The sequence below is a fragment of the Amblyomma americanum genome, chromosome 2 (genome assembly GCF_052857255.1).
Source record: "Amblyomma americanum isolate KBUSLIRL-KWMA chromosome 2, ASM5285725v1, whole genome shotgun sequence".
In the NCBI taxonomy this organism is placed as follows: domain Eukaryota; kingdom Metazoa; phylum Arthropoda; class Arachnida; order Ixodida; family Ixodidae; genus Amblyomma; species Amblyomma americanum.
The window spans coordinates 54,077,612-54,103,791 of record NC_135498.1 but is presented as its reverse complement, the minus strand read 5'-3'; the positions used below and the strand labels follow the sequence as shown (position 1 = coordinate 54,103,791).

General features: G+C 45.3%; 2 protein-coding genes across 2 annotated transcripts; one reads left to right on the top strand and one right to left on the bottom strand.

Moving 5' to 3' along the window:
• Positions 1-9,479: 9,479 nt before the first annotated feature.
• LOC144121274 (uncharacterized) lies at positions 9,480-16,654 on the bottom strand. The gene is made up of 2 exons (XM_077654395.1): positions 16,421-16,654; positions 9,480-12,344 (listed from the first exon to the last, which is right to left on the bottom strand). Exons 1-2 carry the CDS (start codon positions 16,447-16,449, stop codon positions 10,223-10,225), a joined length of 2,151 nt encoding a protein of 716 aa, XP_077510521.1. The 5' UTR covers positions 16,450-16,654; the 3' UTR covers positions 9,480-10,222.
• Positions 16,655-16,846: 192 nt separating this feature from the next.
• LOC144121276 (sesquipedalian-1-like) lies at positions 16,847-25,114 on the top strand. Its single transcript, XM_077654397.1, has 3 exons — positions 16,847-17,229; positions 18,647-18,891; positions 23,007-25,114. Exons 2-3 carry the CDS (start codon positions 18,652-18,654, stop codon positions 23,514-23,516), a joined length of 750 nt encoding a protein of 249 aa, XP_077510523.1. The 5' UTR covers positions 16,847-17,229; positions 18,647-18,651; the 3' UTR covers positions 23,517-25,114.
• Positions 25,115-26,180: the final 1,066 nt, after the last annotated feature.

The window sequence follows — 26,180 nt, the reverse complement described above, 5'->3', positions numbered from 1 at the left end:
AGCCAACGACAACGCCAGCAACTCCAGCCCAAGCACGTCGAACGCCGCCTCGACGCCGGCTACTGGACCCATACAACGCCGCAGCCGCACCGAACCAACCGTGAGCACGAACGCCGACCACTAACAGTAGAATGCTAGTAGTAGACGCGGGTAGCAGTGTTCCCAGGTCGTATGTATTTATAGTCTGTATGTTTTGTGTTACTTTTGTGATCTAGTGTGTGTCACGTAGCGTGTATTAAATGTACACCTGTCGCCTAGTCCATCCTTTCGATCTGAGTGTTCTCCGGGGAGATCCGTGACAGCCATCCCAATTCCCTGGTTGTACATAGTATCTGTCGAAGAAAGATGCCTTGCTAGCAAGGGACTCCCCAGATGCCAAAAAAATGCGCTGGGGGGCAATATGTCTTGCTCGTGCCATTGAAGCGTCCGCAGCCTGCTATCGACAAGAACAAATGCAGTGCAAATTTTTATCACTTCATGAAATGATGGAGCACTTAAATTTCGTGTGTTCCAGTTGAATGGACTGTTATTAATTGCCCAAACTGTAGCATGTTCTTAAATATTGCAAATGAAAGCACGGCGGTCCTACAGTCATCTGTCACTGTTTTCGCAGATCTTCGTATCACTGCGTGTTTTCACGGCAACTCAGTGAAACGTTTCGGAGATTTTGTCGTGCCTGACGAAATCAGTGACATCAATGTCCTACTTGATATTAAATAAGCTACAGCAGATTCGCAACGACAAAAGTCCATCTGATGGCCTTACTGACCTGACAGTAAACCTCATGGAAAAGATTGAGGAAAGCGTCTGCGAAAACAGAAAGGACTCCGTTAAATTTCTGAGGGAACAAGTATTGTTGCTTGAAAAAGAGCGATTGCAATACTCATCTCAAATAATGGTGCTTGCTTGCATACTGCATACTATATCTCCTCATGCGTACAAGTTTTTTAGGAGCTCTTGTTGTTTGACTTTGCCGCATCAGAGTACCATTATAAACGTCTGCTCATCTTCCACCTATCACCTGATAACGAATCAGGTGATCAGACTTTTCTTAAATACATTGGCCAGAGGTTTAATAAATTGAAATCGCGTGAGAGTGCTGTTACTTTAACGGTAGACGAGATTCACATTCAGCGATTTATGGACTACAAAGGAGGAAAGATTGCAGGGGCAGCAGTGAACACAGATGAAGCTGCAACTACTGCACATGTGTTCATGGTGCAAAGTATGCTAAGCTCGTTTCGAGAGGTTGTCCACATTCTCCCCGTGAGGACGTTAAATACGGTGTCACTTCATGGTAATCCTTGGGCTGGAAAGAATTGGTTTTAAAGTTTTAGCTGTATACAGATAATAACTCAATCAATATGAAGGCTTTAAGCATGTATACGATGCCGCATAAGGTGAGGAGATTATTTACCCACATCCAGCTGATGCAACGCGACCCATGTTTTACATCGTGGACGCTGTGCACCTGTAAAGTGTGTTAGAAATAATTGGCTTAACCAAAGAAATCCTGGAACCAACTTTTATTTCCCCATGTTTAACCTCACTGACAATTCCGTCCACACTCATATTATACAGTGGGATTCAAGGATCTCGGGGACCTTCACAAACTTGAAGCGTCTCAGCTCTTAAAGTACAGTTATCGGCTGTCTTCGAAGGCTTTAAACCCAAGCAATTTAGAAAAGCAAAATGTTAAACTAGCCTTGCAGATTTTCAACACCTTTGTGGCTGAGGCCTTGGACGCGCACTGCGATTTGCCCGTACTTTCACGTGCGAAAGAAACTGCCAACTTCATCAGATTAATTACTCGTTTGTGGAAGGTAGTTAATGTGAACACGCCACACAAGGGCTGTCACCATCACGAAATATACGAAGAGCCAATTTCATCGTTGAATGATGACACCAAGCTATCCTTTTTGGACGCCTTCGTGACCTGGCTTGACGTATGGGAATTTTGCAAACACGACAACGGCACACTCACAAAGGAAATTTTGAATGCTCCGAGGCATTCAGCACATGCTCTACTTGAATTCTCGAAGTATTGCATCTGTGAGCTCGGTTTTAAGTATGTGCTACTCGGAAAAGTGCGAACAGACGGCCTGGAGAACAGGTTTGGACAGTACAGACAAATGGCTGGCGGTAACTACCACATCAGCATCCGACAGCTTTACGAGTGTGAAGGCAGAATTCGCCTCCAAAACACACTTCCTGTGATCTGCGCCGGTGACTTCAATGACGATGAGGACTGTTGTTTGTCAAGTGCTGCACATTCCTTCAAAATTGCTGTGTTTTCAGAAGATCTGGACAGTTTGAGTTCACGCGCGCCTGTGTTTGGCTTTGTAGGTGTCTTTTGCGCTCATTCTGTAATGAAAGCCCTGAAGTGCGATTTCTGCCGAGAGCAGCTTGTTGTGGACTGCGAAACAACAGAAAATGATGATGCCGATGTTCACTCTTTGGTATCTAGCTTGGATCGAGGCGGGCTAAAATTCCTAAGTGCACGTGTCGTCACTGTCGTGATGCACACCGAGGTAATTGTAAAGAAACTATTACAACCAGAGAATGCCACAATGTTTCTCCAACACCAAAACCAGAGGAATGTTGTTCGACATATGGTTATCGAATTGCTACCAGATTTCAGCGACCTTGTGACATGCTTGAATGGGCACGACACAGATTTTGTAATTAGTATGATTGACAAGTGCTCAACAAATATAATGTTAAGTAGCTATTGCAGGCAACGCATTGGCGCGGCTGCTGTTGCAAAAGTCGACGCAAAAGCGCGAAAATTGAAGACCGACTTTGAAGTGAAGTGTTGCTTATGCAGTTTTCATCTCTCTTGTGTGCTTATCCTTGTATACATGTAAATAAACTCATGCCACCAAACGTATAAGGCGACATTCTACCGGAATTACAGCGTGTTTCCTCACTAAGCACAGCGCTTGCAACAGACCAAGCAGCAGTGCTAATAAAATGAATTAATGCTAGGAAGACTTCATCAACCGACACACAAGCTTGAAGACTCCATCAACCAACGCGCAAGCTTTCGGCACAGCATACAGATTTGCTGGGTAGAAAACACGTTCCAAGCAGCGCGGCAGCCTCAGACGGCCCGTCATTACGTGGCTGACATCATGACACGTGACGCGCAGGCCTGAAACAAGTTTAGAAAGAGTTGGTTTAGTAGTGTCCCGAAAACTGCATCCAGAAAATCACGTGACCGCAAACGAAAGTGCACGGCTCGTGAATTTAATGACTAGTTTCTGGGCTGCTTCGTGCCCACTGGTACACAAACAGTGCATCACGGTTTTCTTTTCATTTCAATAATAATTGAAAATTGATTTTTGGGGAGAGGAAATGGCACTGTATTTGTCTCGCATATTGGTGGACACCTGAACCGTGTCATAAGGGAAGGAATAATGTTTATTTCAAATAGTTTATAGAAATGCAGGCCTGACAAAGCCAGGGAAGGCTTGAGTGGCAACGCTCGGCAGGAGCTAGCACACCTGGTATACACTCTCGCAAAGACAAAGTAGAATTTCCCAGGAAGCATTCTCAGTTCAAAAAAGAAACGAAAGAGGGGGAAAAGACAACATGGCACAGAATGAGTTAGTAATTAACAACGCAATTTAACTAGGAAAGATTTCTGTGTATTACGAGTGTTAAGCGAAAAGATTTATTCTGTTATTTGGTTAAGGACTTGCAGTACATAATACTTCCAAAGACGTTTGCCATATCTGGTCCGTGCTTTTGGTGGTACAAAGCGATCTCGATTACGAATATCGCGAGCAGGAACATAAGGTATACAAAACTCATTCGTCCAGATATGAGTGGACACAACAGTTCCAATGAACAGATGGTTAAAGTCAGGCATAAGGTATACAAAACTCATTCGTCCAGATATGAGTGGACACAACAGTTCCAATGAACAGATGGTTAAAGTCAGGCATCAGTAAAAATTGAAAAACAATGCGATCTTAATCTCGTGGCATACCATACATTACAGATTTAAGGGCGGATATTAGTGTACATTTGACCCTCTTTCTCCAATAGGCTGATCAAAATTGGAAGGAACATATGCCATAACGCCACACACTGTAGGCCAAGGCGAACATAATTTGCTTGCGAATACAGACCGGAAAAGGGTTTTAATATAATACAACAAGCAAGCGATTTTCCAGAGTTCTGAACACACACAAAAGCCTGATGGCTATTCCAGGACATGTCTGAGTCAAAGAATACTTATTGCCAGCTACAGTTTCGGAACCATAAAACTCTTTTTAGCTGTTTATAAATAAGTATAAACGCCTGAAACTGCAGCTAAAGACAGCCATTGGAAAGGTTTACGTTTTGTTTATGGGGGTTTAACATCCCAAAGCGACTCAGGCAATGATGGACGCCGTAGGGAAGGGCGCTGGAAATTTCGACCACTTGGGCTTGTTTAACATGCACCGACATTGCACAGTGCATGGGCCTCTAGCATTTCGCATCCATCGAAATGCAGCTGCCACAGCCGGGGTCGAACCCGCTTCTTTTGGATCAGCATCCGAGTGCCATAACCACTGAGCCACCGTGGCGGCTCTATAGGAAAGGATGTAGCAATTTGTGCCAATTACCTATAGCTGGCTGTAGCTTATTTTTGTAGAAGATGTATCAGACAAGTTGGCATATAAACGAAAGCTATAATGAGTGGAGGTTCTTGTGGGCCACGTGGTGGCGCAGCCAGAAAATGATTTTTGGTGGAGCTGGGGTGAAATGGCCGGTGGGGTGAGTGGGTAGGGGGCAGTAGAATTCCTGTAAAAAAAAAAAAAAATTAACAGTTGATTTGGGTAGTTAGGCCAAATGCGAATTAGGTGCGCTAGCATTTCGATTCCGGTGGTTGGATCCATTGTTCACGGATGGTAGATTTTCAGATAGCGATAATGGGTTAATGCTCATGTATGCGGAATTGGGAATTTGACATTATCTACTTTACATTCCTAGATCTCTGGAAGTCCTCGTGCCGCTCCTGGTGCAGTGGTGCAGCGATTATAAGCGACGCGCCACTGCCCTGTGATGGCCGGTGCTCCCAGCAGTGGGCCTTGTGCGATCCAGGTTGATCTTCCCGAGAGACCAATCATTAATTTAACTGCCACATGCCACGGTGGGCAGTTTGCTCGCTATCCGGTGGGCAGGTTGTGATGGTGCCACAAGATCACGTGACCTATAGGTGGTCCACCTGCCTCCTAGGTTGATCTCTAGGGACTGCCTGCCAAAGTCATGCCCGTGATGGCTTACCTGCTCCGGCCGTCCTAGAGTCAACCCGCTACGGCTACGAGGCTTCAAACGGCCGCCAACACTGACAAAAAAGGAACGCAAATATCTATCCAGCCCATGGCCTGCTAGGAGTTCCACGCGGCAAATAGGATGTTGGTCCTTTCAGTCATATTCTACAGTGCAGATAGTCCTTGTGGCGGGCAAAAGTTCAAGACCCACCGAAAAGCACTAGAACTGCGTCACGGACGCAACTCCATATATGGCAGTAATTGAATTCTTGTAATAATATTACAGTAATAAATTAATTTTCTCAGTAATTTGTAATGTAATTCAATACTTTTCTGGACTGATAATTTAGTAATTTAACGAATCACTCTGGAGCAGTAATTTTACGAGAAGTAATTAATTACTAGCAAATTACAAATTTTACTGAATTATGAGTCCGTACGCCCACTTTGAAGCTCAGTGGCAGTGCAAACAAAGAAATCCGAAAATTTTGTAGGAGCTAAGACCAATGCGCAACTTTTACTGCCCCGAAACTAAAAAGTAATGAAAAAGCAATTTTCATTACTTTTGGAAAGTAACTGCAATGTAATGTCATTACTTTTTGTGGGAGGCCCGTCTTTGTTTGCACATGTTGACTTGCGATGAAAGTCACGTTGAGAGGCGTTGCATATCGAAAGAAAGCTTATGTTTTGGCCCCTACGCATGCAGCTCTCGTACGTGTGACACTCTTCCCCTGCGCCTTTTTTCTCGTGTTCAGAGCAGCCGCGGTATGCGTGTCGCAGCTGCTCTACACCTGTCAGCAGCCGAATGTTTCACCCACCACACCAGCCACACCTTGTCGAGTGACCCAGGCCTGGAAAAATACATTGCTTACAATTGATTTCGGACATTATACTGCCGAGTTTGACCTGGCCAAGATTTCCGGTGCATATGTTTACTTTCAGGACAATTTTCATTTGTCCGTCCAGATAGTGCGAAGGCACTTTGCTGCGCCCTGGTGATGGTCGCATGGGCGTCGTTTGTCTGCCCTCCCGCCTCTCTTTTTACAGCGATAGCTGTTAAGCGATCATTCCTGGGCTTCGTGTTGTCGTGGTAGTAGTAGTACTAGCATGACGTATAGTATGTCGCAGTCGTCAGCGTAACCGGTGGGTATGTTGCCTTGGGAACCAATCGGAGGGTGGTTACCGTGTAAGGAGGAAGGTATGACATCAGCGGAGGATTGCGTAACGGATGGGTAGTTACCGTGGTGGGAGTACGGTATCGGGAGAGGGGAGGAATCCCCAAGTTGAGCGTGGTTACTGAGCAAGGAGGAGAATATGGCAAGAGTGCAAAAGGCGAAATCAGTCGGTGGTTGTCACGGAAACCACCCGGAAGGTAGTTACCCTGGAAGGACGAGGACAAACTTCTGTTAGAACCAATGAGATTATTGATCTCGTTCGAGTAGGTTTTCTAATGGGTACAAAATTTCCCCCAGCCTGGTGCTCGGCTTTTCTGGGGTGAACTGCTTGGGAAAAGGGTCTTGAACCAAACCGCAGTGTTAACGGGGCAGCAATTTGTTCCACCGTCTAGAAACCCTAAATCCACCTCGGGCGGGAGAAGCCCACTTATGACCCTTCCAGCAGTCCAAGAACTCCATTGGCAATGGCAGCTCGGCGGACTTGCTGGACAAACGCTTTTGTAGCGATAGCTACATTACGGTAGCATTTCGAGCCTTCAGCGATTGAGAAAAATGGTGGAAAAGCAGTGGGCTAGGAAAGTTTTCAGATACCTGTACATAAGGAATGTTTACATGAAATGGAGAAAAGGAACTGGAAAATTGACAAGCAAATATCTGGTTAGCAGTAGGGGGGCAAATCAGCAATTATCGGTTAAAGGGCCCATGAAAGGGGTGTTTGAGCTTGGCTTTAAAATGCTTGCACTATATAGAGTACAGGCCACCGAGCCTACATGCCGCGTACGGGTCTTCAAAACTGAACAGGAAATTTACAATACATTTTAAAAAATTCCTGCTTTCGCACCTCGTGGCAACATGCGGTGCCAGGCTTTCGCACGAAAACCTGGCAGACGACGTCACGTCTTGCAAATGACGTCAGTAGCCGGGGGTTATCATTGGTTCACAGCGCCAAATTCTTTCAGATGTCACGCGCTACCGTGGCCACGGCCACTCCGCACGCGCCACAGCCGGCGGAGGAGCGGTACCGTTTTGGCGTGCGAGAGAGGGAAAGGCTTGAAGACACGGAAGTTCAAATTTTGTCTGCATATAACTCAGCTTCCACAAAACGTATTAAAATAATTCTTGCTGCGGGATAATTATGGACAGTCGTCTTTTAACATCCCAGACATATCGCACTTTTATTGAGACCCCCTTTCTGCGTCCCTTTCAGAAAAAGATACAAAGAGAGCTCTGTGGAAAACAGGGATGCTGACGAAATCAGCACTAGGAACATGCAGGATCTTTAAGCAGGAAATTTCAAAATAAAATATCTGATAATTGTAAGAGAAGCTATTTGTTCGAGGCCAGGATGGGAGTTCTGTGAACTAAAGAGTCAAGTACCGCGAGATTGATACGTTGAGACAGATATATTGTACGTTGCGCACTGAGAGGAGGAGGAAACGGCTCAACACCTGATACTTTTCTGTAAAGGGCTTCACCCTACAGTGGAAAGCAGTGGGGTTTAGGGCAGGGGAAGGAAAAGTAGATTTTAAGTGAGTAGAAGTAAAGAAGCGAAGGTTATCAGATTGGTGACTAAAATCAAGACAAGAGCAAAATTTTAGTAAAGCTTTGTAGGGGGCTAAGCAAAATTTCACTCTCAGCAAAATTTCACAAGTCATGGCTAGGTGGGTTCAACCGTCGCCCGATTTAAGGGGTTCAGCATTATCCATCCATCCAGTGGACTGAAAAGGAGACCTAAACGAAAAACGACTGTGTGTGGAAAAATAAAAAGAGCGCCCTAGAACTATGCAGATATGAGTTCGCTCTCAGATTCTCCATCACAACATACCTTGTTGGTTTTATTTGGGAGATAAATGTTTTCCCCGTTTAATCGCGGCTGACATCATTTAAACCGCCTGGACCTCACCCCGCGATCGCATACGCGGCGGGCCTTGCTCTGACGGAACAAATAACAACACACTGGCTAATACAAACGGGCATTTATTGCTACAATAACGCCAGCTAGCAACAAGACACGCTAAAGAATCGAGGTCGCCCAACTCACCAGCAAGGTTACGAGCTAATGTTCGCCCATGTTAGGGCAACGGATACTCGAAGCCAGACAGGACGAGATACGGGAGCAAGTCTCTCCGTCACTCCCTCGTCCCGCTGGCGAAGAGCGGAGCCGCGGGCGACACATCCGCTCACGCCAACGATCCCAGCCGAAGGCCGTGATGTTGTCGGCTGTGTCACGTGTGCGCACAGCAAGCAGTCATTCTGTGGCGCTCTCCCTCGTTAGTTACGGCAACTAACCAGGGAATGCGCCCCTTCCTTGAGGCGACGCTGTTGCTGCAGGGTGCATCGTGGGAAAGCAAAACTAAAGAGCACGCGGAGCGCGTCCCCACAACCGTTAAGTACAAATACCTTTACAGCCGTCACTGAAACGCACGTTAATGGGGTTCTGAAATGGTCTCTAAATAATGTTCCGTTATGACTGGGATGTTAGAGAATGCCGCATCAAGAATATTCTACAGCAAGAATTTTGTAGCAACAGCTACATTACGCTAGCATTTCGAGTGTTCAGCGTGGCACCCCTTGAGCTCCGTGGCGGCGCCGTGGCTAGTCACGTGGTGAGGAGCAGGTGGCGGTGCAGCACGCCTAGCCGCCAATACTGAATCCACGTCCAGGGACGAAGATGAAGACGGAACGCCCAGCGAAACGGAGCGGCGAAAGAATTACTTTGCAATTCGGCTGAGCGAAATCCACTCGGCCACCTGTAGCTATCGCATCACTCCAGGTTTAACCAGAGCTAAACCACAGCCAATTTTTTTTACTGTGCTTTGCAGAAGCTTAGTTACCTGTAGTCAAAATTTGAATTTCAGCGTCTTGCACATGCTTTCCGTCAATATGGATGCACTCCGGAAAAAAAATTTCGGCATCAACCTCATTGCGATTTTGGGACAGTGACCGAAAGAGACCCAAATCTAAAGGCATTATGCCCTAAAAAAGTGGTTAAGTTTTAACCAGCTCCGGTTGTGCGGGTCGGGTCGCCCCGAAGGTCAAGCTTCACACAGGTTTCTTGGCTGGTGTTGGACCCTATTGCAAAGTGCTTTCGCACTAAAATATTTTGCGACTAAATCAGTTGAGTGCTCATGGTACCTTTGTGAAGTCGAACAATGCAGCAGGGAGCCGTCATGCAGTCGTCACAATTCAGTTCATGTGCAAATAAAATTTGCCAAGGTGAGCGCCTTCACCCATTAGATGGTGCAAAAGCAGTGAAAAAGCTCACCTCAATGCAGTCGCATAACATCCTCCGCTCATGCGTTCACACACAAGTCAAGGGCCAATGCGTCCTAAAGAGCTATGCCATAGTCGCATTATGCAAAATTTAATATTTCTTAAGGGTTTGTCTTGTCCAATTAAAACGTCCATATAAAAGCAATCTAGAAAGCTCAAGTACATTTATAGAAAACTATAGAGGTTTGAAAGATGCTCGTAAATTAAGTGAAAGTGAAGATGTCACAGGGTGCACTTTTTTAAAATTCAATAAAAATATTCAGTGTCAACTAAAATCAAAATAAATTTCCATTATACATGCAATATAAAAATTACAATGACAAGCTCCAAAGGAAGTACCATAGTCAAACTAAAAAGCCAACCTAAAAGCGATGTAAATACACTCAGAGATGCGTTTTGTATAATGAACCTTTATGCAAAACCTGGCCATGCTGAAGTGTGCGTGCACCTTTCTGTGCTGCACACTTCAGCACGCAGCACGCCTTCCTGCACTTTAGATGAACGCAAACGTCACCGTTTCCAGTGGGAACTGGACACTTTCCGCAGCTCCTGCAATGGGTCCTCACCACGGGCGATCTTTACCTTAACAGTTTCCATGATAGCAGGAAGGTAGCGATACTGCCGGAGGTTCCGAAACTTGTCACTCAACTGGATGCTCGTCCGGCCGATGAAGCCACCTTCAGCCAAGATGTGGGCCCAGCTGCCCTTTCCGTATTTTATGATGCCACTGACCAGTGCCTCCGTTTCCAGTGGCGTAAAAGGCACCCGCTTCTGTTTTTCTTTGCGCTCTACATGCACAGGAACCTTCCCAGAGGTGTCTGTCTCAGAACTGGAGGTCCATATTTCATCAGATCCTGGTAGTTCAGCAGACAAGCTCGGAACTGCCGCACGTGAGCTACTCGCCCCCTTAGCAAGTTCTTTTGAGCAGGAGGCAACATCATCGTCGTCAGACAACACAAGTGTGCTGGCTGACTCGGGACGTGGTGGTCGGTTGGTGGCTTCCAGCGGCTTATCCGGCTTTTCTCTAGCGGCCTCAGTCGGGGCTGCGATGCCATCATCGTCAGAAGGGACGACATCCTCTTCACTAAGTACAGTTTGCCGCTGCCTCTGCCTTAAAATGGCGCGCAGCTCCTTCAACGGGTTCACGCGGGCAGCTAATTTTGCTTTCACTCGCTGCTTGACACGAGGAAGGTGGTTATACTTCTCTAGGTTCCTGTATTTGTCGCTGAGTTCTGTCGGCCGGCGTCCGTTGAAGAAGCCATCGTCACGTATCTCTTTCCAGCTTCCGTGACCATATTTCATCACACCATAAACGATGGCCTCCTCTTCCAGTGCCGTGAACCGCACCCGAGGCCGCTTCACTGACGATGCAGCTGGTCTGGACGGCTTCATGCACATCCGAGTAATTTCTGATGTACCCTGAGAGACAACTCGCGATGTGATAACTTGCCCGGATGAGGAAGAACTCTGGAGCGGAGGCGAAGGCTGCGGGAGAACGTCCTGCCGCATGGTGCCTGGGCTGACGATCGCTTGTGGGACAGGTTCTTTGGCAGGTTGTCCGGCTGATGCATTTTCGTCAAAAAAGACGCCAGAGGTGTCGCACAGGCGTTTCTTATGGTGAGGACGTAGAAGTGACGGAGAAGCGTCAGCCTCCTTCTGATGCTCATCTGTGCTTGTACATGCCTGATCGTCCAACACGTGATCAATGTCTATTGAGTCACCGCACAGGCGTTTCTTATGGTGAGGACTTAGAAGTGACGGAGAAGCGTCAGCCTCCTTCTGATGCTCCTCATCTGTGCTTGTACATGCCTGATCGTCCAACACGTGATCAATGTCTATTGAGTCACTATCTGAAGCTGTGGTTCCTTGTGGCCCACCTGGAACAAATAAAGGCACCTCCTTGTGCTGTGCAGAGCCAGTAGAATCAGCAGCGCGCAATGGTGAATCACAAGGTTCTCCGCTTGGCTGAGATGTAGCACTGCCCTCACTGGATCTATGTGGCACTACCGCTGGAGCCCGATTACAAGCAGATGATCGTCGCTGTCCAGGACGCCAGATTGACAGCTCTTTAGGTGTTAGCTCATCCAGTTCGACAACTGGATCGGGCACTCTGAGCCCAGCTGCTTGCTGGTGAAGGCATCGAGGTGAAGCAGCATGCACACTCGTCATCTTGGTGTTGCAATCAATTGAAGTTCGCAGGCTGCGACCAGGCAGCTTTTTACGGGCTTTGTCATCGTTTTCCGGCGATCTTCTACGCCGCCTTGTTGTCTTAAATTGCAACTCCCTGCTATCAGGTGAGCCTCTGAGTGACTCCTGCCGTGTGCCCCGAGCTCCCGGTTTTTGCAATGACAATTCAGCACTTCGCTGCTGTGCTGGCGAATTTAAAGTTGGATGCTGCGAACTCTTGCAAACTCCCAGCGCTTCGCCCAAGGTATCGCAGATTTCTTCTTCTGTAATTTCTGGCAAGCCTGCCGAAGCGAGAGCTTCACTTATGGCGGTAATTGTATGACCACTAAGGCAGCTACGCTTCTTTTTTAACCTGGAGATAAGCTGGTCTGTTGTCAGGTTGTTGCACAGTTCTTCCTCGTGTGCGTGAAGTGGACCCACGCCAGTGGTGCCAGCCTGGCTTTTCCTGCAAAGCACACAACAAGAGATATGACAGACAGATAGGATGTATGCCCTGTTGCCAAAATGCTTAGTAAATGATCCCCAGAAACTTTGTTTAAGGAAAGCGACCATTTTAATTTCGTTAGCGCAGTCTCCTCCATACCCCATGTATGGTCCACAAGTCAGAAAATGAAAGCTTAAATAAAACAAACACCAGGAGCAGGTGCCAATAGACAGAAAAAAATTCACCATTAAGGGTGGCTGCACTGAACTGTAATTGCATTCCAAGTAATACCTCGAGGCGTAAGCACATGAACACAAATGGAAGACAGACAGAAATTATACACAACCTGTCCGCATCAGGCATGAAGTTTTAGCGGGAGCAACACGCAAGCAGGAAGGGCCGACAGACAAAGCTAGCCACCATGGAATAGCCAAAGCCTCAGAATGCTAGAGTTATGCACTGAAGGACACATGGTTGTGTGTACTCTCATAAAATCAAGCAACTGCACATTCCTTGCCCCTTTGTACCACTCAGAAAATGTGCTGTCCAGCTGATACAAACAACTGAATACTAAAAAAAGAAAAATTGGAGGGGACACTTAAGTTAAGGGTATGAGGTAGTGCGTTAATTCCCATATATGCAGAAATGGTCATTCTCTACTTCACATTCATAGATCCCTGGGAGTCCACATACCTCTTCTGGCACAGTGGTGCAGCAGATAAGCAATGCACCACTGCCACGTGATGGCAGGTGCTCCTAGCGGTGGGCTTTGTGCGGCCCAGGATGCTCTTCCCCAACCAATGATTAATTTAACTGCTACTTGACACGGAGCAGTTTGCTCACTATCCGGTGCGCATGTTGTGACGACGCTGCAAGGTCATGTGACCTAGGTGAACCACCTGCCTCCTCGGTTGCAATCTGGGGACCACCTGACAGAGCCATGCTCACGATTTTTCACTCACAATACCAAGATCGGATTTCCTAGAGAATGGGGCCTTTAACGCTGCCACATTAAAATTGCCGGGCAATCATGCGAATTGATGCAGTGAAGCTGCAATAGCAGTCGCCTGAGTCGCTGTTGCTCAGCACACACAGCGCACCGGGCTGGAGAAGGGTTCATGGCAGTCAACGCAGGAGCAGGACTAAACATCGTACGTCTGTCATCTACCAGTACCAGAGAACTGCGCCACAGTAAAACCCAATTTTACCCAATTCTTGCACCCTAAACATATTTCTACAAAATCAGGTAAAACCCGACTTCTTCAAAATGAGCCTTCTAGTCAATGTTTATTTTCCATTTCACAAACCTGAAGATACTGCTAGCAAATTTGTGGACATTTAATGTGTATTCCAGAAAAGTGCCTTCGAATGACTAGGAACATTAAAGGGGCTCTGAAAGGAGCTCCAATAAAGTTGTGGTATGGCCGATATGTTAAAGCACACTGCTTCACGAATGTTGTCCTGTAAAAATTTTTTAATGCGCTTTGTAGGAGCTGAGTTATTTCTAGTCAAAATTTGAATTTCGCGTCTGCACCTTTCCCTCTCCTCTCGTCACTTTTTGCACGCTAGAAGGCCGGCGCTCCTGTGCCAGCCCTACCTCCGGTGGCAGGGCTTCCTGACACCCCGGAGCTACACAGCTTATTCACCACAGCCATGGTAGCTGCCTGGCGTCTGAAAGAATTTAACCAACAGCCATCTCTCAACTTGTACACGCAGGTGCAAGCGATGGAGGAGGGTGCGAGCATGAAAAAGTCACCGGAAAGGGCTCGCCAACTTTTGCGCGTGATTGTAGGTTCGCTGCTACATGTAGAAGTTGTATTATTTGGCTCAGGTGTTCGTTGCAGCCCAGTGCAGTGATTGAGCGAGCTGATGTGGTCTCCTTGGAAGGTGTTTCAGAGCCCCTTTAATCCTATTTTAATTCTAATTTTCTGGAGGAAGATGGGTTTGAGGACAACCTCGTAAAGCACAGTTTAGAAGTTAAGAGGGCAAAACACTTATGCTAACAGGACGTCTTATTGGAGTCACTCTACGAAATGCTACTTATACTAACGACACTGATATCCAAGTACAATGCGCAGTTAACATTGTTGCTGACATGTTGAATGTTTTCGTACTGCACAAATAAATACAGGCCAGCCTTGCTCAGATGCAGGAATGCTCTGCAGGAGACTAGTAATGTATTTAACAAAATATTTGCAATAGATTACAAGAAAAATCTTCACTGAACAATTTTTTAGTGGAACCCATCATTTCTATGTTATTTATGAAATAATGAACAAAAAATATTGCATTTTATGTCTAGCAGAAAGCTATAGTAAACTGTCTTGAGCTGAATAACCCAATTTTCACCCGAAATTGAGGTAGAAAAATATTGCCCATTTTTACGCCTCGAACTGCAGAAAAATAAAACTCGAAAACAAAGGGCTCTAAATATACTATGCAATGTCACAGGTAACTTCATTGCCTTCTGACAACCTATTGGCCAATGAACGTTAAAAGCCTTACTTACTGCTCGCTGAAAAGAAACAGATGTGAAAATAGCGTTATTTAGTTGCAAAGACAAAAACCACAGTGACCGACTCCGCGAGCTGTTGCTTAACCTCGGGTTTCACTAAACATTTTTGTTTTGCCATTATGAACTGCCTACAATGAAAGTTTTCTAATTTCTGTAACTCTAAAAAATACACATTATATGGCTCCAAGTACATGATTTTGTCCAAGCAGAAGTTCTAGGTTGTTATGTTGTGCATTTCCCAAAAAGGGTGAAAGTCCATGCAGCCGGGACTTCTTCAGACTGCAACTACTGCAATAAACTATAAACCTGTTGGACATTGGTCTGCTGCATTGAAAATGAGGATTTGTGCAGCAGAACTGAAAATTACCGAACTTCACCAGACTATGCTTTAGAGATGGTGCACCAAGATAATAAACCATTAGATTTGTGACAGGCAGTGGCGAACAACTGCTGGCTTCTACCCAACAGTGAGCAGCAACTGACACTGCTCCCGAAAGTTTCACGGAAAACTGTCACCGCATATCACAGAACGAGGCCAGGGGGAACCCTGTCGTCAAGTCTGCTAGGCGAAGATTAACTAGCTTAAACCTCACAAGCAGCCACCAATTTGATCGAGCAGAGCCTACCACTTATTGATCAAAATGGCTTCCCAGTGAGCTTTTTTCCAACACCGCTCTGTGCGCACTCGGTTTGGACAAGATAAAGCCCCTTAGTGCAGTGGGCATCGTTCTGACTACGCCTCCTGCCCCTACAGGGTGAGCGGACAAGTGACATCTTGCACGCTCTTCAGTGAGCTGCATTATCACCAGCGTGACTGCGCCCACTGCAGGACATAGGCCTCCCCCATATATAATTAACCCTGTCCCGTCTAGCAAGGACCACCTTATTCCCGCAAACTTCTTAATCTCATCCGTCCACCTAACCTTCTGTTGCCTCCTGCTACGCTAGCCTTCTCTTGGAATCCAGTCCGTTACCCTTGGTTATCTTGCCTTCGCATTGCATTCGCTGCCCAAGCCCATTCCTTCTTGATTTCGACGAGGGTGTCATTAACCCCCGCTTGTTCCCTGACCCACTCTGCTCTCTTCCTGTCTCTTATCTTTACACCAATCATTTTCCTTTCCATGGTTCGCTGTGTTGACCTGTTTGATTTGAACCCTTTTCGTTGGCCTCCATGTTGAGAGCACAGGTCGGATATGGCTGTTGTATATTTTTCTCTTCAGGGATATGGTAAATTGCCACCACTGATACAAGAGTGCAGCCTGTTATACGCAGTGGCACAGGCAGGGGCTTAATTGTTTACATTCCTTCTAGGTTGTATGCTTGGGCTTGTTGGTTCATAACTTCAAGGTGAAAAACGTAGCGTACGTACGTTTTTCACCTTCTAGGTTGCTCCACCATACTTTTTGATACAAGAGTGCGCTGCACCCCATTCTTGTTCTTCTAGTTATTTCAATCTCGTGATCCGGACTACCTGCCTTAAGTAGGCCACATGCATTATAGCGCTGACCACACAGCGCTTCAAGCCTTTCAATAAAGCAGGAACTTTTAGCGATCCCGTCAACGGCACAAGCAAGCTTCTTACCCCATGGAGACTGGCTTCGTGGTTGACATTTCGATGCTGAATTGGCAACGCCGAGCTGCTCACACTCCACCGCAGATATCGCAGGATGCACAAGGGCTGCATTGGCTACTTGCAAGAAGGCGATAGCTTAAACTAAGCATTATGACAACGACAACTGCGGTTTTAGTTTTTAGTTCCCCGCTTTCGCGGCGGTCGACGCATTGGTACGCGCAGGTTGGACGGGATTTTGTCCACTGTGGCTTGCCGCATTGTGTGCATGCACCACTCCCAGACTACACTTCACTACTCCAGCCCTCTCGTTTTGAGGGTTAAGTTCATAATCAGTAATGTATTATTATTTTAAATCTATTTATTGAAATAATTGAATAAAACATACGCCCCTCCTGGCCACTTTTTTATTTCGCTAGTTGCCAAGCAATCCAAGCCGAAGCGGGGCCAAAGTCGCGCCCAGCGCGAACGCAGGTATCACAGCGCACAATCTGTTGCTGCTTGCTTCCTTTTCTTACCTAACCTTCCACGAAGTCCCTAATATCGCAGCAGCTAAGTTATTCTTGTTCCTCGCTCGCTCATTGTCTTTACGCTGGACGTCTTCGAACTCTCTCAGGTTTCTGTGGCTTGCTAGCGCTGGCAACACCGATGGGCACCTGCTTCCGTGGGTGTGCCCTATCACTTGTCCGACTGTCGCTATTGTAGCGTTTTCTTCTAGCGCGTAGGCCATTCATAGTGTGCTGTCGCTGTAACGGACAGTGTCTGGTTGCCGCTTCCCATTTCTACCGATGTCCTGTCGTCAGGGCTGGGCAACTAGTGAGGTGAGCGAAGAATTTGACGTCATTGTATGATGCATTTGTCTCGGACAAGCAGCCGCAGTGATGTGACGGAGCGGTAATGTTAACTACTGCGTGTTGTTTCGCACTGCACAGAAAATGCGAGGGCAGCGCCGTAGGATTATGTGCTAATTTTGTGGGGCGTCTTTCGACGAAGCACTGTGTTGGCTGTCTTACATCACAATAAAACTTCACGATCAAAGTGTGACAAAAAAGACTCCTATCTATGGAGAAAATCTGTTTGATGGTAGGTAACTGAAATGAACTTCGTTATCGAGAGCCAGCTGACATCGTAGCATTTAGTCTTTGCCATTGCTTGTACCAGATGATATAGTACTGTGAACGTGAGCGACTGTTGAATACGCAGGTCGAGTGTGGTGCTCGCAGTTGGGTCTATGGGCTTGACAGTGGGGGGTAATTCACGCTTATAGGGGACTACATTATTTGGACAAAAAGGCAAATAAAAGATCCGTCTCTGATGTTCTACAGCTTGCAGTTCATCAGCGTAATATAAGCTTCGGGCTGATATTTCTTGCTTTTTAGACTTGCTAAAAAAGCGCCAACAGTGCCATTGGTTGATTTCAGTAGCTTGTTCAAAATAAACGCCAAGTAAAAAAAAATTGGTGGAGCAATAGCATCAAATCAGTAAGAGTAAATTCATTGGCGCATTACTACTGCACAGTCTGAAAGTTTTCAAAAAGCAATGTATATGCTGTACTGCCACCGAATTGCACGGTCGCTCACAGCAGACACTCAAGGGCACCAAAAACACCACCATTACAAAGGTCAGGTTGATCTGGATTTCCCACCCGGTTTACTCATCTAGCTGTGGGTCCCTTCCACTGCTGCCGGCCTCTCAAAGAAACTTCTTAAATACCATGGCCCCTACCGCGTCCTCAGTCAACTACAATATTAAGCCCCTCACACCATCTTCCGATCTCAGCCGACGGGGTCGCGGGACTGCATGTCCAACGACTCAAGCCGTACTACAACCCAGTTGTGTTGTCGGCACCATGAGTCAGCAGTATGGCTCCTTTTCTCCCCGGGGCCATTGTGAAGAAGGGCATTATCCTAGCTGCACTGCCATCGCTCAGAGCGAGAGCCTCCTGACCTAGACAGACCAGAGAGACCGCCGCCTGAGCGCTGACCTAAGCCCCCATTGCATTGCCAAATTGTTTGCCAGGCAAAAGCCTTACAGCTTGAAGCATTTTGTCCTCATTACTTTGTGTACAGATCTCAAAGCTTAGTACCTGCGTGACAGTACATGTGTCTTTGCTTGTGTAGTGTTTCATTTAATATGATGGTTTTTATGACAGTATTGGCATCAGCAGTTTTTAGAAGTGCCACGTTGAAGACTTTGCTGATTTTATCTAATGTGCTGTCCTTTAATCACTCTGTGCAGGCACTATGAAGATCAACGAAAAGAATTTAGTGAGCTTTGCACTCAGCCAAAGTACCATTGACCGGGAAGGCTGGCTGCAGAAGCGCGGTGAAGTCAACCGTGCCTACCAGAGGCGCTGGTTCCTCCTCAAAGGGAACCTGCTGTTTTACTTCGAGAAGAAGACTGACCGAGAGCCTCTTGGAGTGGTTATCCTGGAAGGTTGCACTGTGGAACTGGCCGAGAATGAGGAGATGTTTGCCTTCAAGGTATCTACACTTCCTCCCAACATCTAAGCCTGCCTGGTGCAGAAAGAAATGATCAAAAAAGCACCGCAAATGAACCATGGCGTTGTGTGCAGGTGCAAGTCATGCTGCACTTTGGCAAAGCAAGTGTTAATAGCATTTGCCATGTCAAGAACTTTAGAGCTTAGCGTTTAGTCAGAGTTCAGTGACCGAGTGTTTACCGCTTTAATAAGAAAGATTCCGCGCACATATTGTGACTGTTGACAGCATTGACCTTGTAAAGCCAATCTTATCACGTAGTAGTTTATTGTAAAATACAAAAAGGAAAGAAAAGATTTGCAGCATCTGCCATCTTAGCTAGAAGCACTTGAGCTGCAGCCAGCAGAGATGAAAGGGGTAGGGAGAGCACAGAGGGGAGCTTAAAAAAGAAATGACGGGGTTAAGGTGACACTGTGCTCAATATACAAAAAAATGCATTGAATACACCTGTAATGCACAGTGAAAAGGTGTTAATAATGTTCATTTCTGGTCGCAGAACAACGTGAATCTCTAATATAATTTCAGAAATGCTCTTCTGGACATATTTAACAAAGCAGGGTGAAAGTGTTAGCTGCAAGAAATTTGAGATGCTTGCTTAAAATAATTCAGGTAAAAGCTAACCCTAATGCCAAAATTTCTTAATGTCTCTGTGGCCATACTGTTGCAGGGACAGATGATGGAGCATTTTTCTATATTATTGTCAGTTTGAAGTATGCAGATTATGATCAAATTATGTTTTTATTGATAGATCTATCAAATTTTTACATTTCTGTAGTCAAGAAATCATCGATTATGATGTCCTGAAAGCTGATAAGTTTTAAATGCAACATTTTTAGTGCCTAGCTATTAAGGGCTTAAAACGACACTGAGGACAAATTTAAATTGCCCTGTATCAGTTATTTACTGTGCTGTAATGACAAAGGCCATTTTATCTGAAAATGGAGTTTTTGTAGGCTAGAAAAGGCAAAAAACGAATCGTACACCATTTGGGGGATAGGTATAAAATTAGAAAGTTTGCAGCTGTGTGTACATCATGAATAGGGCCCCTAACTTTCCGCAGTGGAGAATTTTAAATTCCACAGATGCATTATTAGGAATCCACGAAATATCACTGGATTCATAAGATGCGTGAAAGAAACTGCAAGTTTATTTTTTGAGCACATGGCTTGCATGCTGCAGAGGTCCATCTCTTAAAAATTGAAGGTGGCTGGTGTAACTCAGCATGAAGTGATGTTTGGTGTTATCTTCGCTCTAAGAATGACGCTTGTTTGATACAAGATCTCCAAAGTGACTGCAGTGGAATAGAGAGTTGAGTTCACTTCTTCCATTCCAGCCCAAAAATATAGAACTTTAACATCTTCACCTTGTTTCAAAATCTAGTTTACAAAGAAACAGTGCGAGGTCCTTTTCACTTGATTTCAGTCCTCGAGCAGTTTCCAGGTGCACTTGCCACTCAGCAGATACGATCGGTGATTCTTTACTAAGTGCAGGTGCACTTGCAAACTCCGACCTTGCTTCTGGTAGAAACCTGACCTGCTGTGGTTGGTTGCATTATAATCGTAATAGTATTTATTTAAAAATTTTCCTGAAGTGTTAAAATGCTCTTCCTGTTGTATTTGTGCAAATAAGGTAAGTTAGTCATTTTTCTATTGTTTCGCTGTTCCTACTGATGTCCAGAACAACTGTATCAAAAACGAGAATTTGGTTGCAAATTCATGAAAACTGCCTAAAACCGCAATTTTTTTGCAGAATCGTGGGTAACTAGAGCCCGTAATCATGAAATTCAGCAAGATATAGCATAAACGTCATTTTTTTTAATTCCTTCCTCTTTCTCCCTTTCCCTAATACATTCTCTCAGAGTCAGGTCCAAGTGTCCTTTGAATATAAGACTGCTGCTGTGCCTTTCCTTATTAGCTTCTTATTATCCCTACACAAACGTACACAATTGGTGGCTTCAGCAGAGTAGGATACTCCTGCCTTGAGCTTTGCTGTAAATCCAGTGTGAAGCATCACCAGCCCGAACAGTAGATAATTCTAGTTTCTCACATTAAGCAACATGTTGCAGATACGCATGATGCCGCAGCATGCCAGTGTGCGGACCTGTGCTGCAACAAATAATGCATCCTACTATGGATAAGAAGATTCCAGGTTCTGATCCTGGAAGGTTCGTTTTTCTTCAACAGCTGTGTTTAGCAGGTGGTCGCATGTGGTGTCGGTATCTGGGGTGACGCTCGGTCGAGGAGCCACACGTACAGCTCTTGCTGTAAAATGACATAAACAGGCTGTTTTACCAAATGCAAATTGTGATATCAGGTACTTTTTGTTTATGGATCTCAGAGGCTAGAGCATGCCATTAACCTCTTCCAGCCAGTGATTGGGCCCACAATCTCCTTGAATCGTGTGGCGGGGGAAAATGCTGCATTCTTAACTCTAAATTTCTCATTGGAATACAGTATAATCTTGATGATGTTGTTACGTGGTCCAAGGAGAGAACAATGTAAGAACGCCCCAAGCACAGCGCACAGGATGAGAGCACAGGGCCCGCATAGAGCACAGAGCACCCAAGCCCAGAACACTCGCACCACCGAGAGGCTTCGTTCACCTCGTCTTCACTCACAATATCCGTTGCAATATGATCCCGGTTGATACGAATTACGAGAGGATACAAATTTGCAAAGTTCTCTGGCCAGAGTGCATTGCGTACTATGGGCAGAATTTCGGATGTTCTGAACACTGTCTCGCACCAGTGTGGGCGATATGAACTACCCATTTGTGACTGCACCCTTCAGCACTATAGCGCTGCCTGCACATTGCAATTGCCAGTCGCACAGTATACACACCGTAAGCAGTAAGCAGTGACGCGCAGTCCACGCATGCCAACGTCGCATTCACCATTCATACGGCACGCACAACAAGCAGTGAGCAGTAGTGCATGGCTGTAAATAAATCCCGTCAGCCGTAAACAGATCTGCGTAAATGCATTTCGAGTGCTTCTGCATACGGATTGTGTTAGGTTTGGATGGCACGAATTACATATTTGTCATGACCCCATGAGATCCGTATCATCGAGATTCCACCAATTTTAGTATGAAAGCACTATTCCGATGGGTAAACCCCAAGCAAGATCATGAGAGCACTAGGCTATTGCCGCAACCTATCACGCCTTGTGTTAAACTTCACCACATTCTTGCGCTGTGCATTGTACATCATAGTCTTTATTGACTTCCATCTGCGGCATGAAGACACAGACAGAGAATTCTCTGTCTTTGTCATTATCATTCATGCAATTCTGCTTTCATACATTTATGGAATTTAGGCAAAGATTGTCTGTAATTTTTTTTTTTCTGTTGAATGAAAGTCAACAGAGCCACAAAAGACTTTGCAAATTACATTTTATCAGGAGCAAAAATCTGTTGGAATTATCCTCAGTGCCTGTTTAAAATGTAATTGGCTCAGCAAAAGTCACTAATAGAGCTACCATTGTGTAGCCACAAATGTGGCACACATGGTAGCGAACACAAATTTGTATGTTTTGTGCTGACATTTTTTCCAGTGCAATATGATACTCCTGAGCTGTCTTTAAGGTTTCTGTGAAAGCCCATTACCCTTCTAACCTCTGTACAGAAAAGTGCACAGCCTACTCTGGCTTGTGTGACTGAAACAGTCAGTCATGGCCATTCAGAAGGCATGGCAGCTGCGCTTACATAGCTAGGGCCCTGTCAGCAAACAAATCAAATGCATGGTTTAAATTACATGGGTCGTGATAAGGTAAGCAGTGTAACATCAGTATGACCATGGGAGTACTACTTACATCCGCAAAGGACTCAGGCACTGCCACGATAGCTATCGCAACCCGTGGACCTGTGTGCCAAACTTGGTGTGACAATTCTAATTGTGTATTCCAAGGTTTGGACTTCCGTGATTCAAGCAGCTGTGCATGATAGCTATTCAGGGAGGGGAAAGGGGGGGGGAGGCATGGGATATTGTCAGTTTGAGCATTTGCAAAAAGAGCAACACAATTATGGCACTACGGACACTTTTTGAGGCAGAACTTCAGCCTCTCCTCTCTCTCTCTCTCTTTCCTCCACCCTGTGTGACAGGTCGTGTTCCATGGCTCTGGCAACCGGATGTACATGCTGTCTGCTGACACACAGGAGTCAATGGAGGCCTGGATGAAAGCGCTAGCATGTGCCTCTTATGACTACATGAAACTCATGGTTGCCGAACTCCAACGCCAGCTCAGTCAAGTAGCAGAAGCAGAGCGGCTTGCCAAATGTGGCAACACGGTGCCCCTGCTAATTGGGGGACAGCTGCCCGGGAACCGTTCCGACAGCTGCCTGTGTGTGCGAGATACTTCTTCCGGTCGTGCAGCACGGTTCAACCCTTTTGACCGCTGGAAAGAGGATGGCTGCAATGCCAGTGATAGCACTGAAGTGCCCAAATCCGGCAGTGGCATTGCGGCCAGCACTCCAGCGTCATCACGCTCGTCGACAAAATACACATTTACCGAGCTGCATCGGCGCCATGGGATCCGGTTTCGGAAACTCATAGAAGAGCGAAAGCGTAAGGAGGAGAAAGAGCGTGGCCTGGACTTGCTCATCGATCTTTGAGTGCTATGTGTTCTGAAAGAAGTTTGAACTGTACTTGAACTGTGCTTGACGTTGATGGAATATAGTTTGCAAGCCACATAGTCAGCACCACGACCACCTCTACTAGGGCCAAATATTAGTTCCTTATGACATCTAAATTCTTGTTAAATATTTGCACAAACCAAAAAACTTTTTTTAAACCTCACCTTTTCATTTTGTTTTGGCACTCTGTGCAACCGTTTTGTCTTTGTCCAAGAAGTGTAAAAATTTTGTACAAAAGAAAGTGTAGTACAAGGAAGCATGCAGGTGTCCTCCTAGCTTCATATTGTGGATGTGAAGTTGCGTTTTTTTATGTGTAGTGCAAAGTTACAGTCGACTCCCGTGGTCATGGCTGCATATCAAATTGAATGTACACACTTAAGTGTGACCTATGGGGTTATTAAAGTGCTACTTGTCACATTTAAAAAAAAAGGAACAGTGCTAGAAAATTTTAGACAGGGGCAGAGGTGTGTGAGTAGGTTTGTGTGTTTCCACTTTTGTCCACATTTTCTGAGTGCTGCTCCTCTTTTTGTTCCACAATGCCTTACTAACTCGCCTATACATTCACTCACAACTTTTTTCTTGCCTTGTCAGCATTGCTGCACTATACTGGTGGCAATTTATTTGTGTGTATAAAATAGTGGCATACTATTATTATTAAAGCAGACATTGTAACAGACATTTCGATGCGAGTGAATGTGTTCGGAATGATAATGGTTTCTGGCGGGAAACTTGTTTGGAATGTTCTTTTGGGAATAATGGATGCAATTAGCATGCAGTCTAGTTTATACAGAGCACTCTAAGCCTACCTTGAAGTGAAAGCAACCAGTATATTGATAAGCTGGACCACTTCAGCATATCTCGTCATCATAGGTCATCGCATGGTCTAGTGAAAAGTGCGTGATTTGCCTCTTGCAGCAGGCCCTCCAAAGGATATAAAATCCTATGATTTTAAAATACGCTGCGATTTTTATGTGATATTGATAAACTAGAAAAATTTTAATGTACATTATGTCATGATTGCTTCCAGGGGTATTTTGAGCATGACAGTGACAAAGATGTACAACCCTGCATTGCATGCAATAGGTGCCAACTGCCTGTTTTTTGTCACAGTGTGTGTGCATTGTGCTGTGTTAAATCTTGGTGATGCACACTATCTCTTGAAATTAAAATAATTTCACCTTCTCTCTTTAGTACTTTCAAGCTCTCCTAATCGGGTGCTGTGGCAAAGCAAAATGCCTGTTTATTTAGTGCAGCCAGAGTGTATTATAATGACGCTGAACGGGCACTGAAGTTTCTTCATTATAGCCTCAGTTTTGTAATTTATATGGATGACCTTCAGTTCAAATATTTATGCCAGGGGGGCTGCACTTGAACAAGTAAACAGTAGGTGGCATAGCAACACATCCAGCAGCCAAGTGATTCGATTTTAATGGAAATTTTCCTGGCCTTTACTGGTAATGCATAAGTTCTGAAAATTATTGCGTACTGCTCCAATGCAAATATGCAACATGAATGGACTACTACTACTTCAAATGACTTTTGAGGAAACATAATTAAAATTATTAAGATGAAGCATTGAATAAATGTATTTCTTTGAAGGATTTCAAAAGGAATTATGTTTCCTTTGTTATATGCAATATTTAATTTTCTGGCTTGTTATCAGAGGCATGCACACGGGGAGGCAAAAGGGGCAGTGGCCTTGCCGTGTTCTTCCCAGCTTCCCAGTCTGCACAAGCTCGAAGGTCCTACAGTGAATTTTATCCCTCCCTCCACCTTACGGAGAGACCTGTGCATGCCTCTGCTGGTTATAATGAGGCTTAACTGTACAATGACAGTATTACTGCAATATTCTTTTAACCTTTATCACGAGAAAGTCAGACTGAAGAAATGGAACGAGCTAAAAGAAAGCACTGTAGGGTCCTGTTCTATTACTTCTTTACTTTTTATCACACTTTAAGGCTTGTATTTTACGTTATGAACTGGTATACTTCGATTTCCTGCTGTTCAAGTTTGTTTATCCATTTCCATTCTTGGCGGCTGAAAAACATCCACGATTGTTTGAAGACTAACATTTATTGCACTACTTTGTCTCTTTTTCATGCGATTCTTACTGCTGAATGGGGTTGCAGCAAATTGCACATATTGATAGTGTTGATAATTTCATGCACCCCTTTGTGTTCATGCCATCAGTTTATTTCATCTTAGATGGGCTCGGAACCAGTGATCTATGTGTTCCCCTACATTGTTCACGGTACTCTCCTGGGGAAGTTTTCTCTGCCATTCCTTAAAATATTGCTGGCTTTGCTCCATAAAGTGAGCAAGAAAGGTTTGAAATGTTTTTCTACTATTGAAGGCCATGCCTTAAGTGCATTTACTGAGACTCAAACTAGCACTGTGAAGGGACGACATGTGGGAAATCACCAATAAAACGATACTCTTTGACGCAGATTGCGACGCTTTAAAGAGTGCAAAATGTTTCATAGTCAATTGAACCAATTTGTGGTTGTCCTTTTTGTACTAACATCCTACCCAAACACAGCAGAGATTTGTAGAATCGCTGTTCCCAGGACAGTGTGTTAGAAGTAGACCTCCTTGTCATGGTGGCATCACTCCACATTTCAGGTGCTCAGGTAGTGTAAAATC

What these genes read in the sequence shown, in the direction of transcription:
- LOC144121276 (XM_077654397.1), top strand. Translation starts at nt 18,652, where the DNA reads ATGAAGATCAACGAAAAGAATTTAGTGAGCTTTGCACTCAGCCAAAGT. An exon ending in AGGAGATGTTTGCCTTCAAG is followed by an intron (nt 18,892 to 23,006) that starts GTATCTACACTT and finishes CCTGTGTGACAG; the next exon opens with GTCGTGTTCCATGGCTCTGG.
- LOC144121274 (XM_077654395.1), bottom strand. Translation starts at nt 16,449, where the DNA reads ATGTCAACCACGAAGCCAGTCTCCATGGG. An exon ending in ACGAAGCCAGTCTCCATGGG is followed by an intron (nt 12,345 to 16,420) that starts GTAAGAAGCTTG and finishes TGTGCTTTGCAG; the next exon opens with GAAAAGCCAGGCTGGCACCA.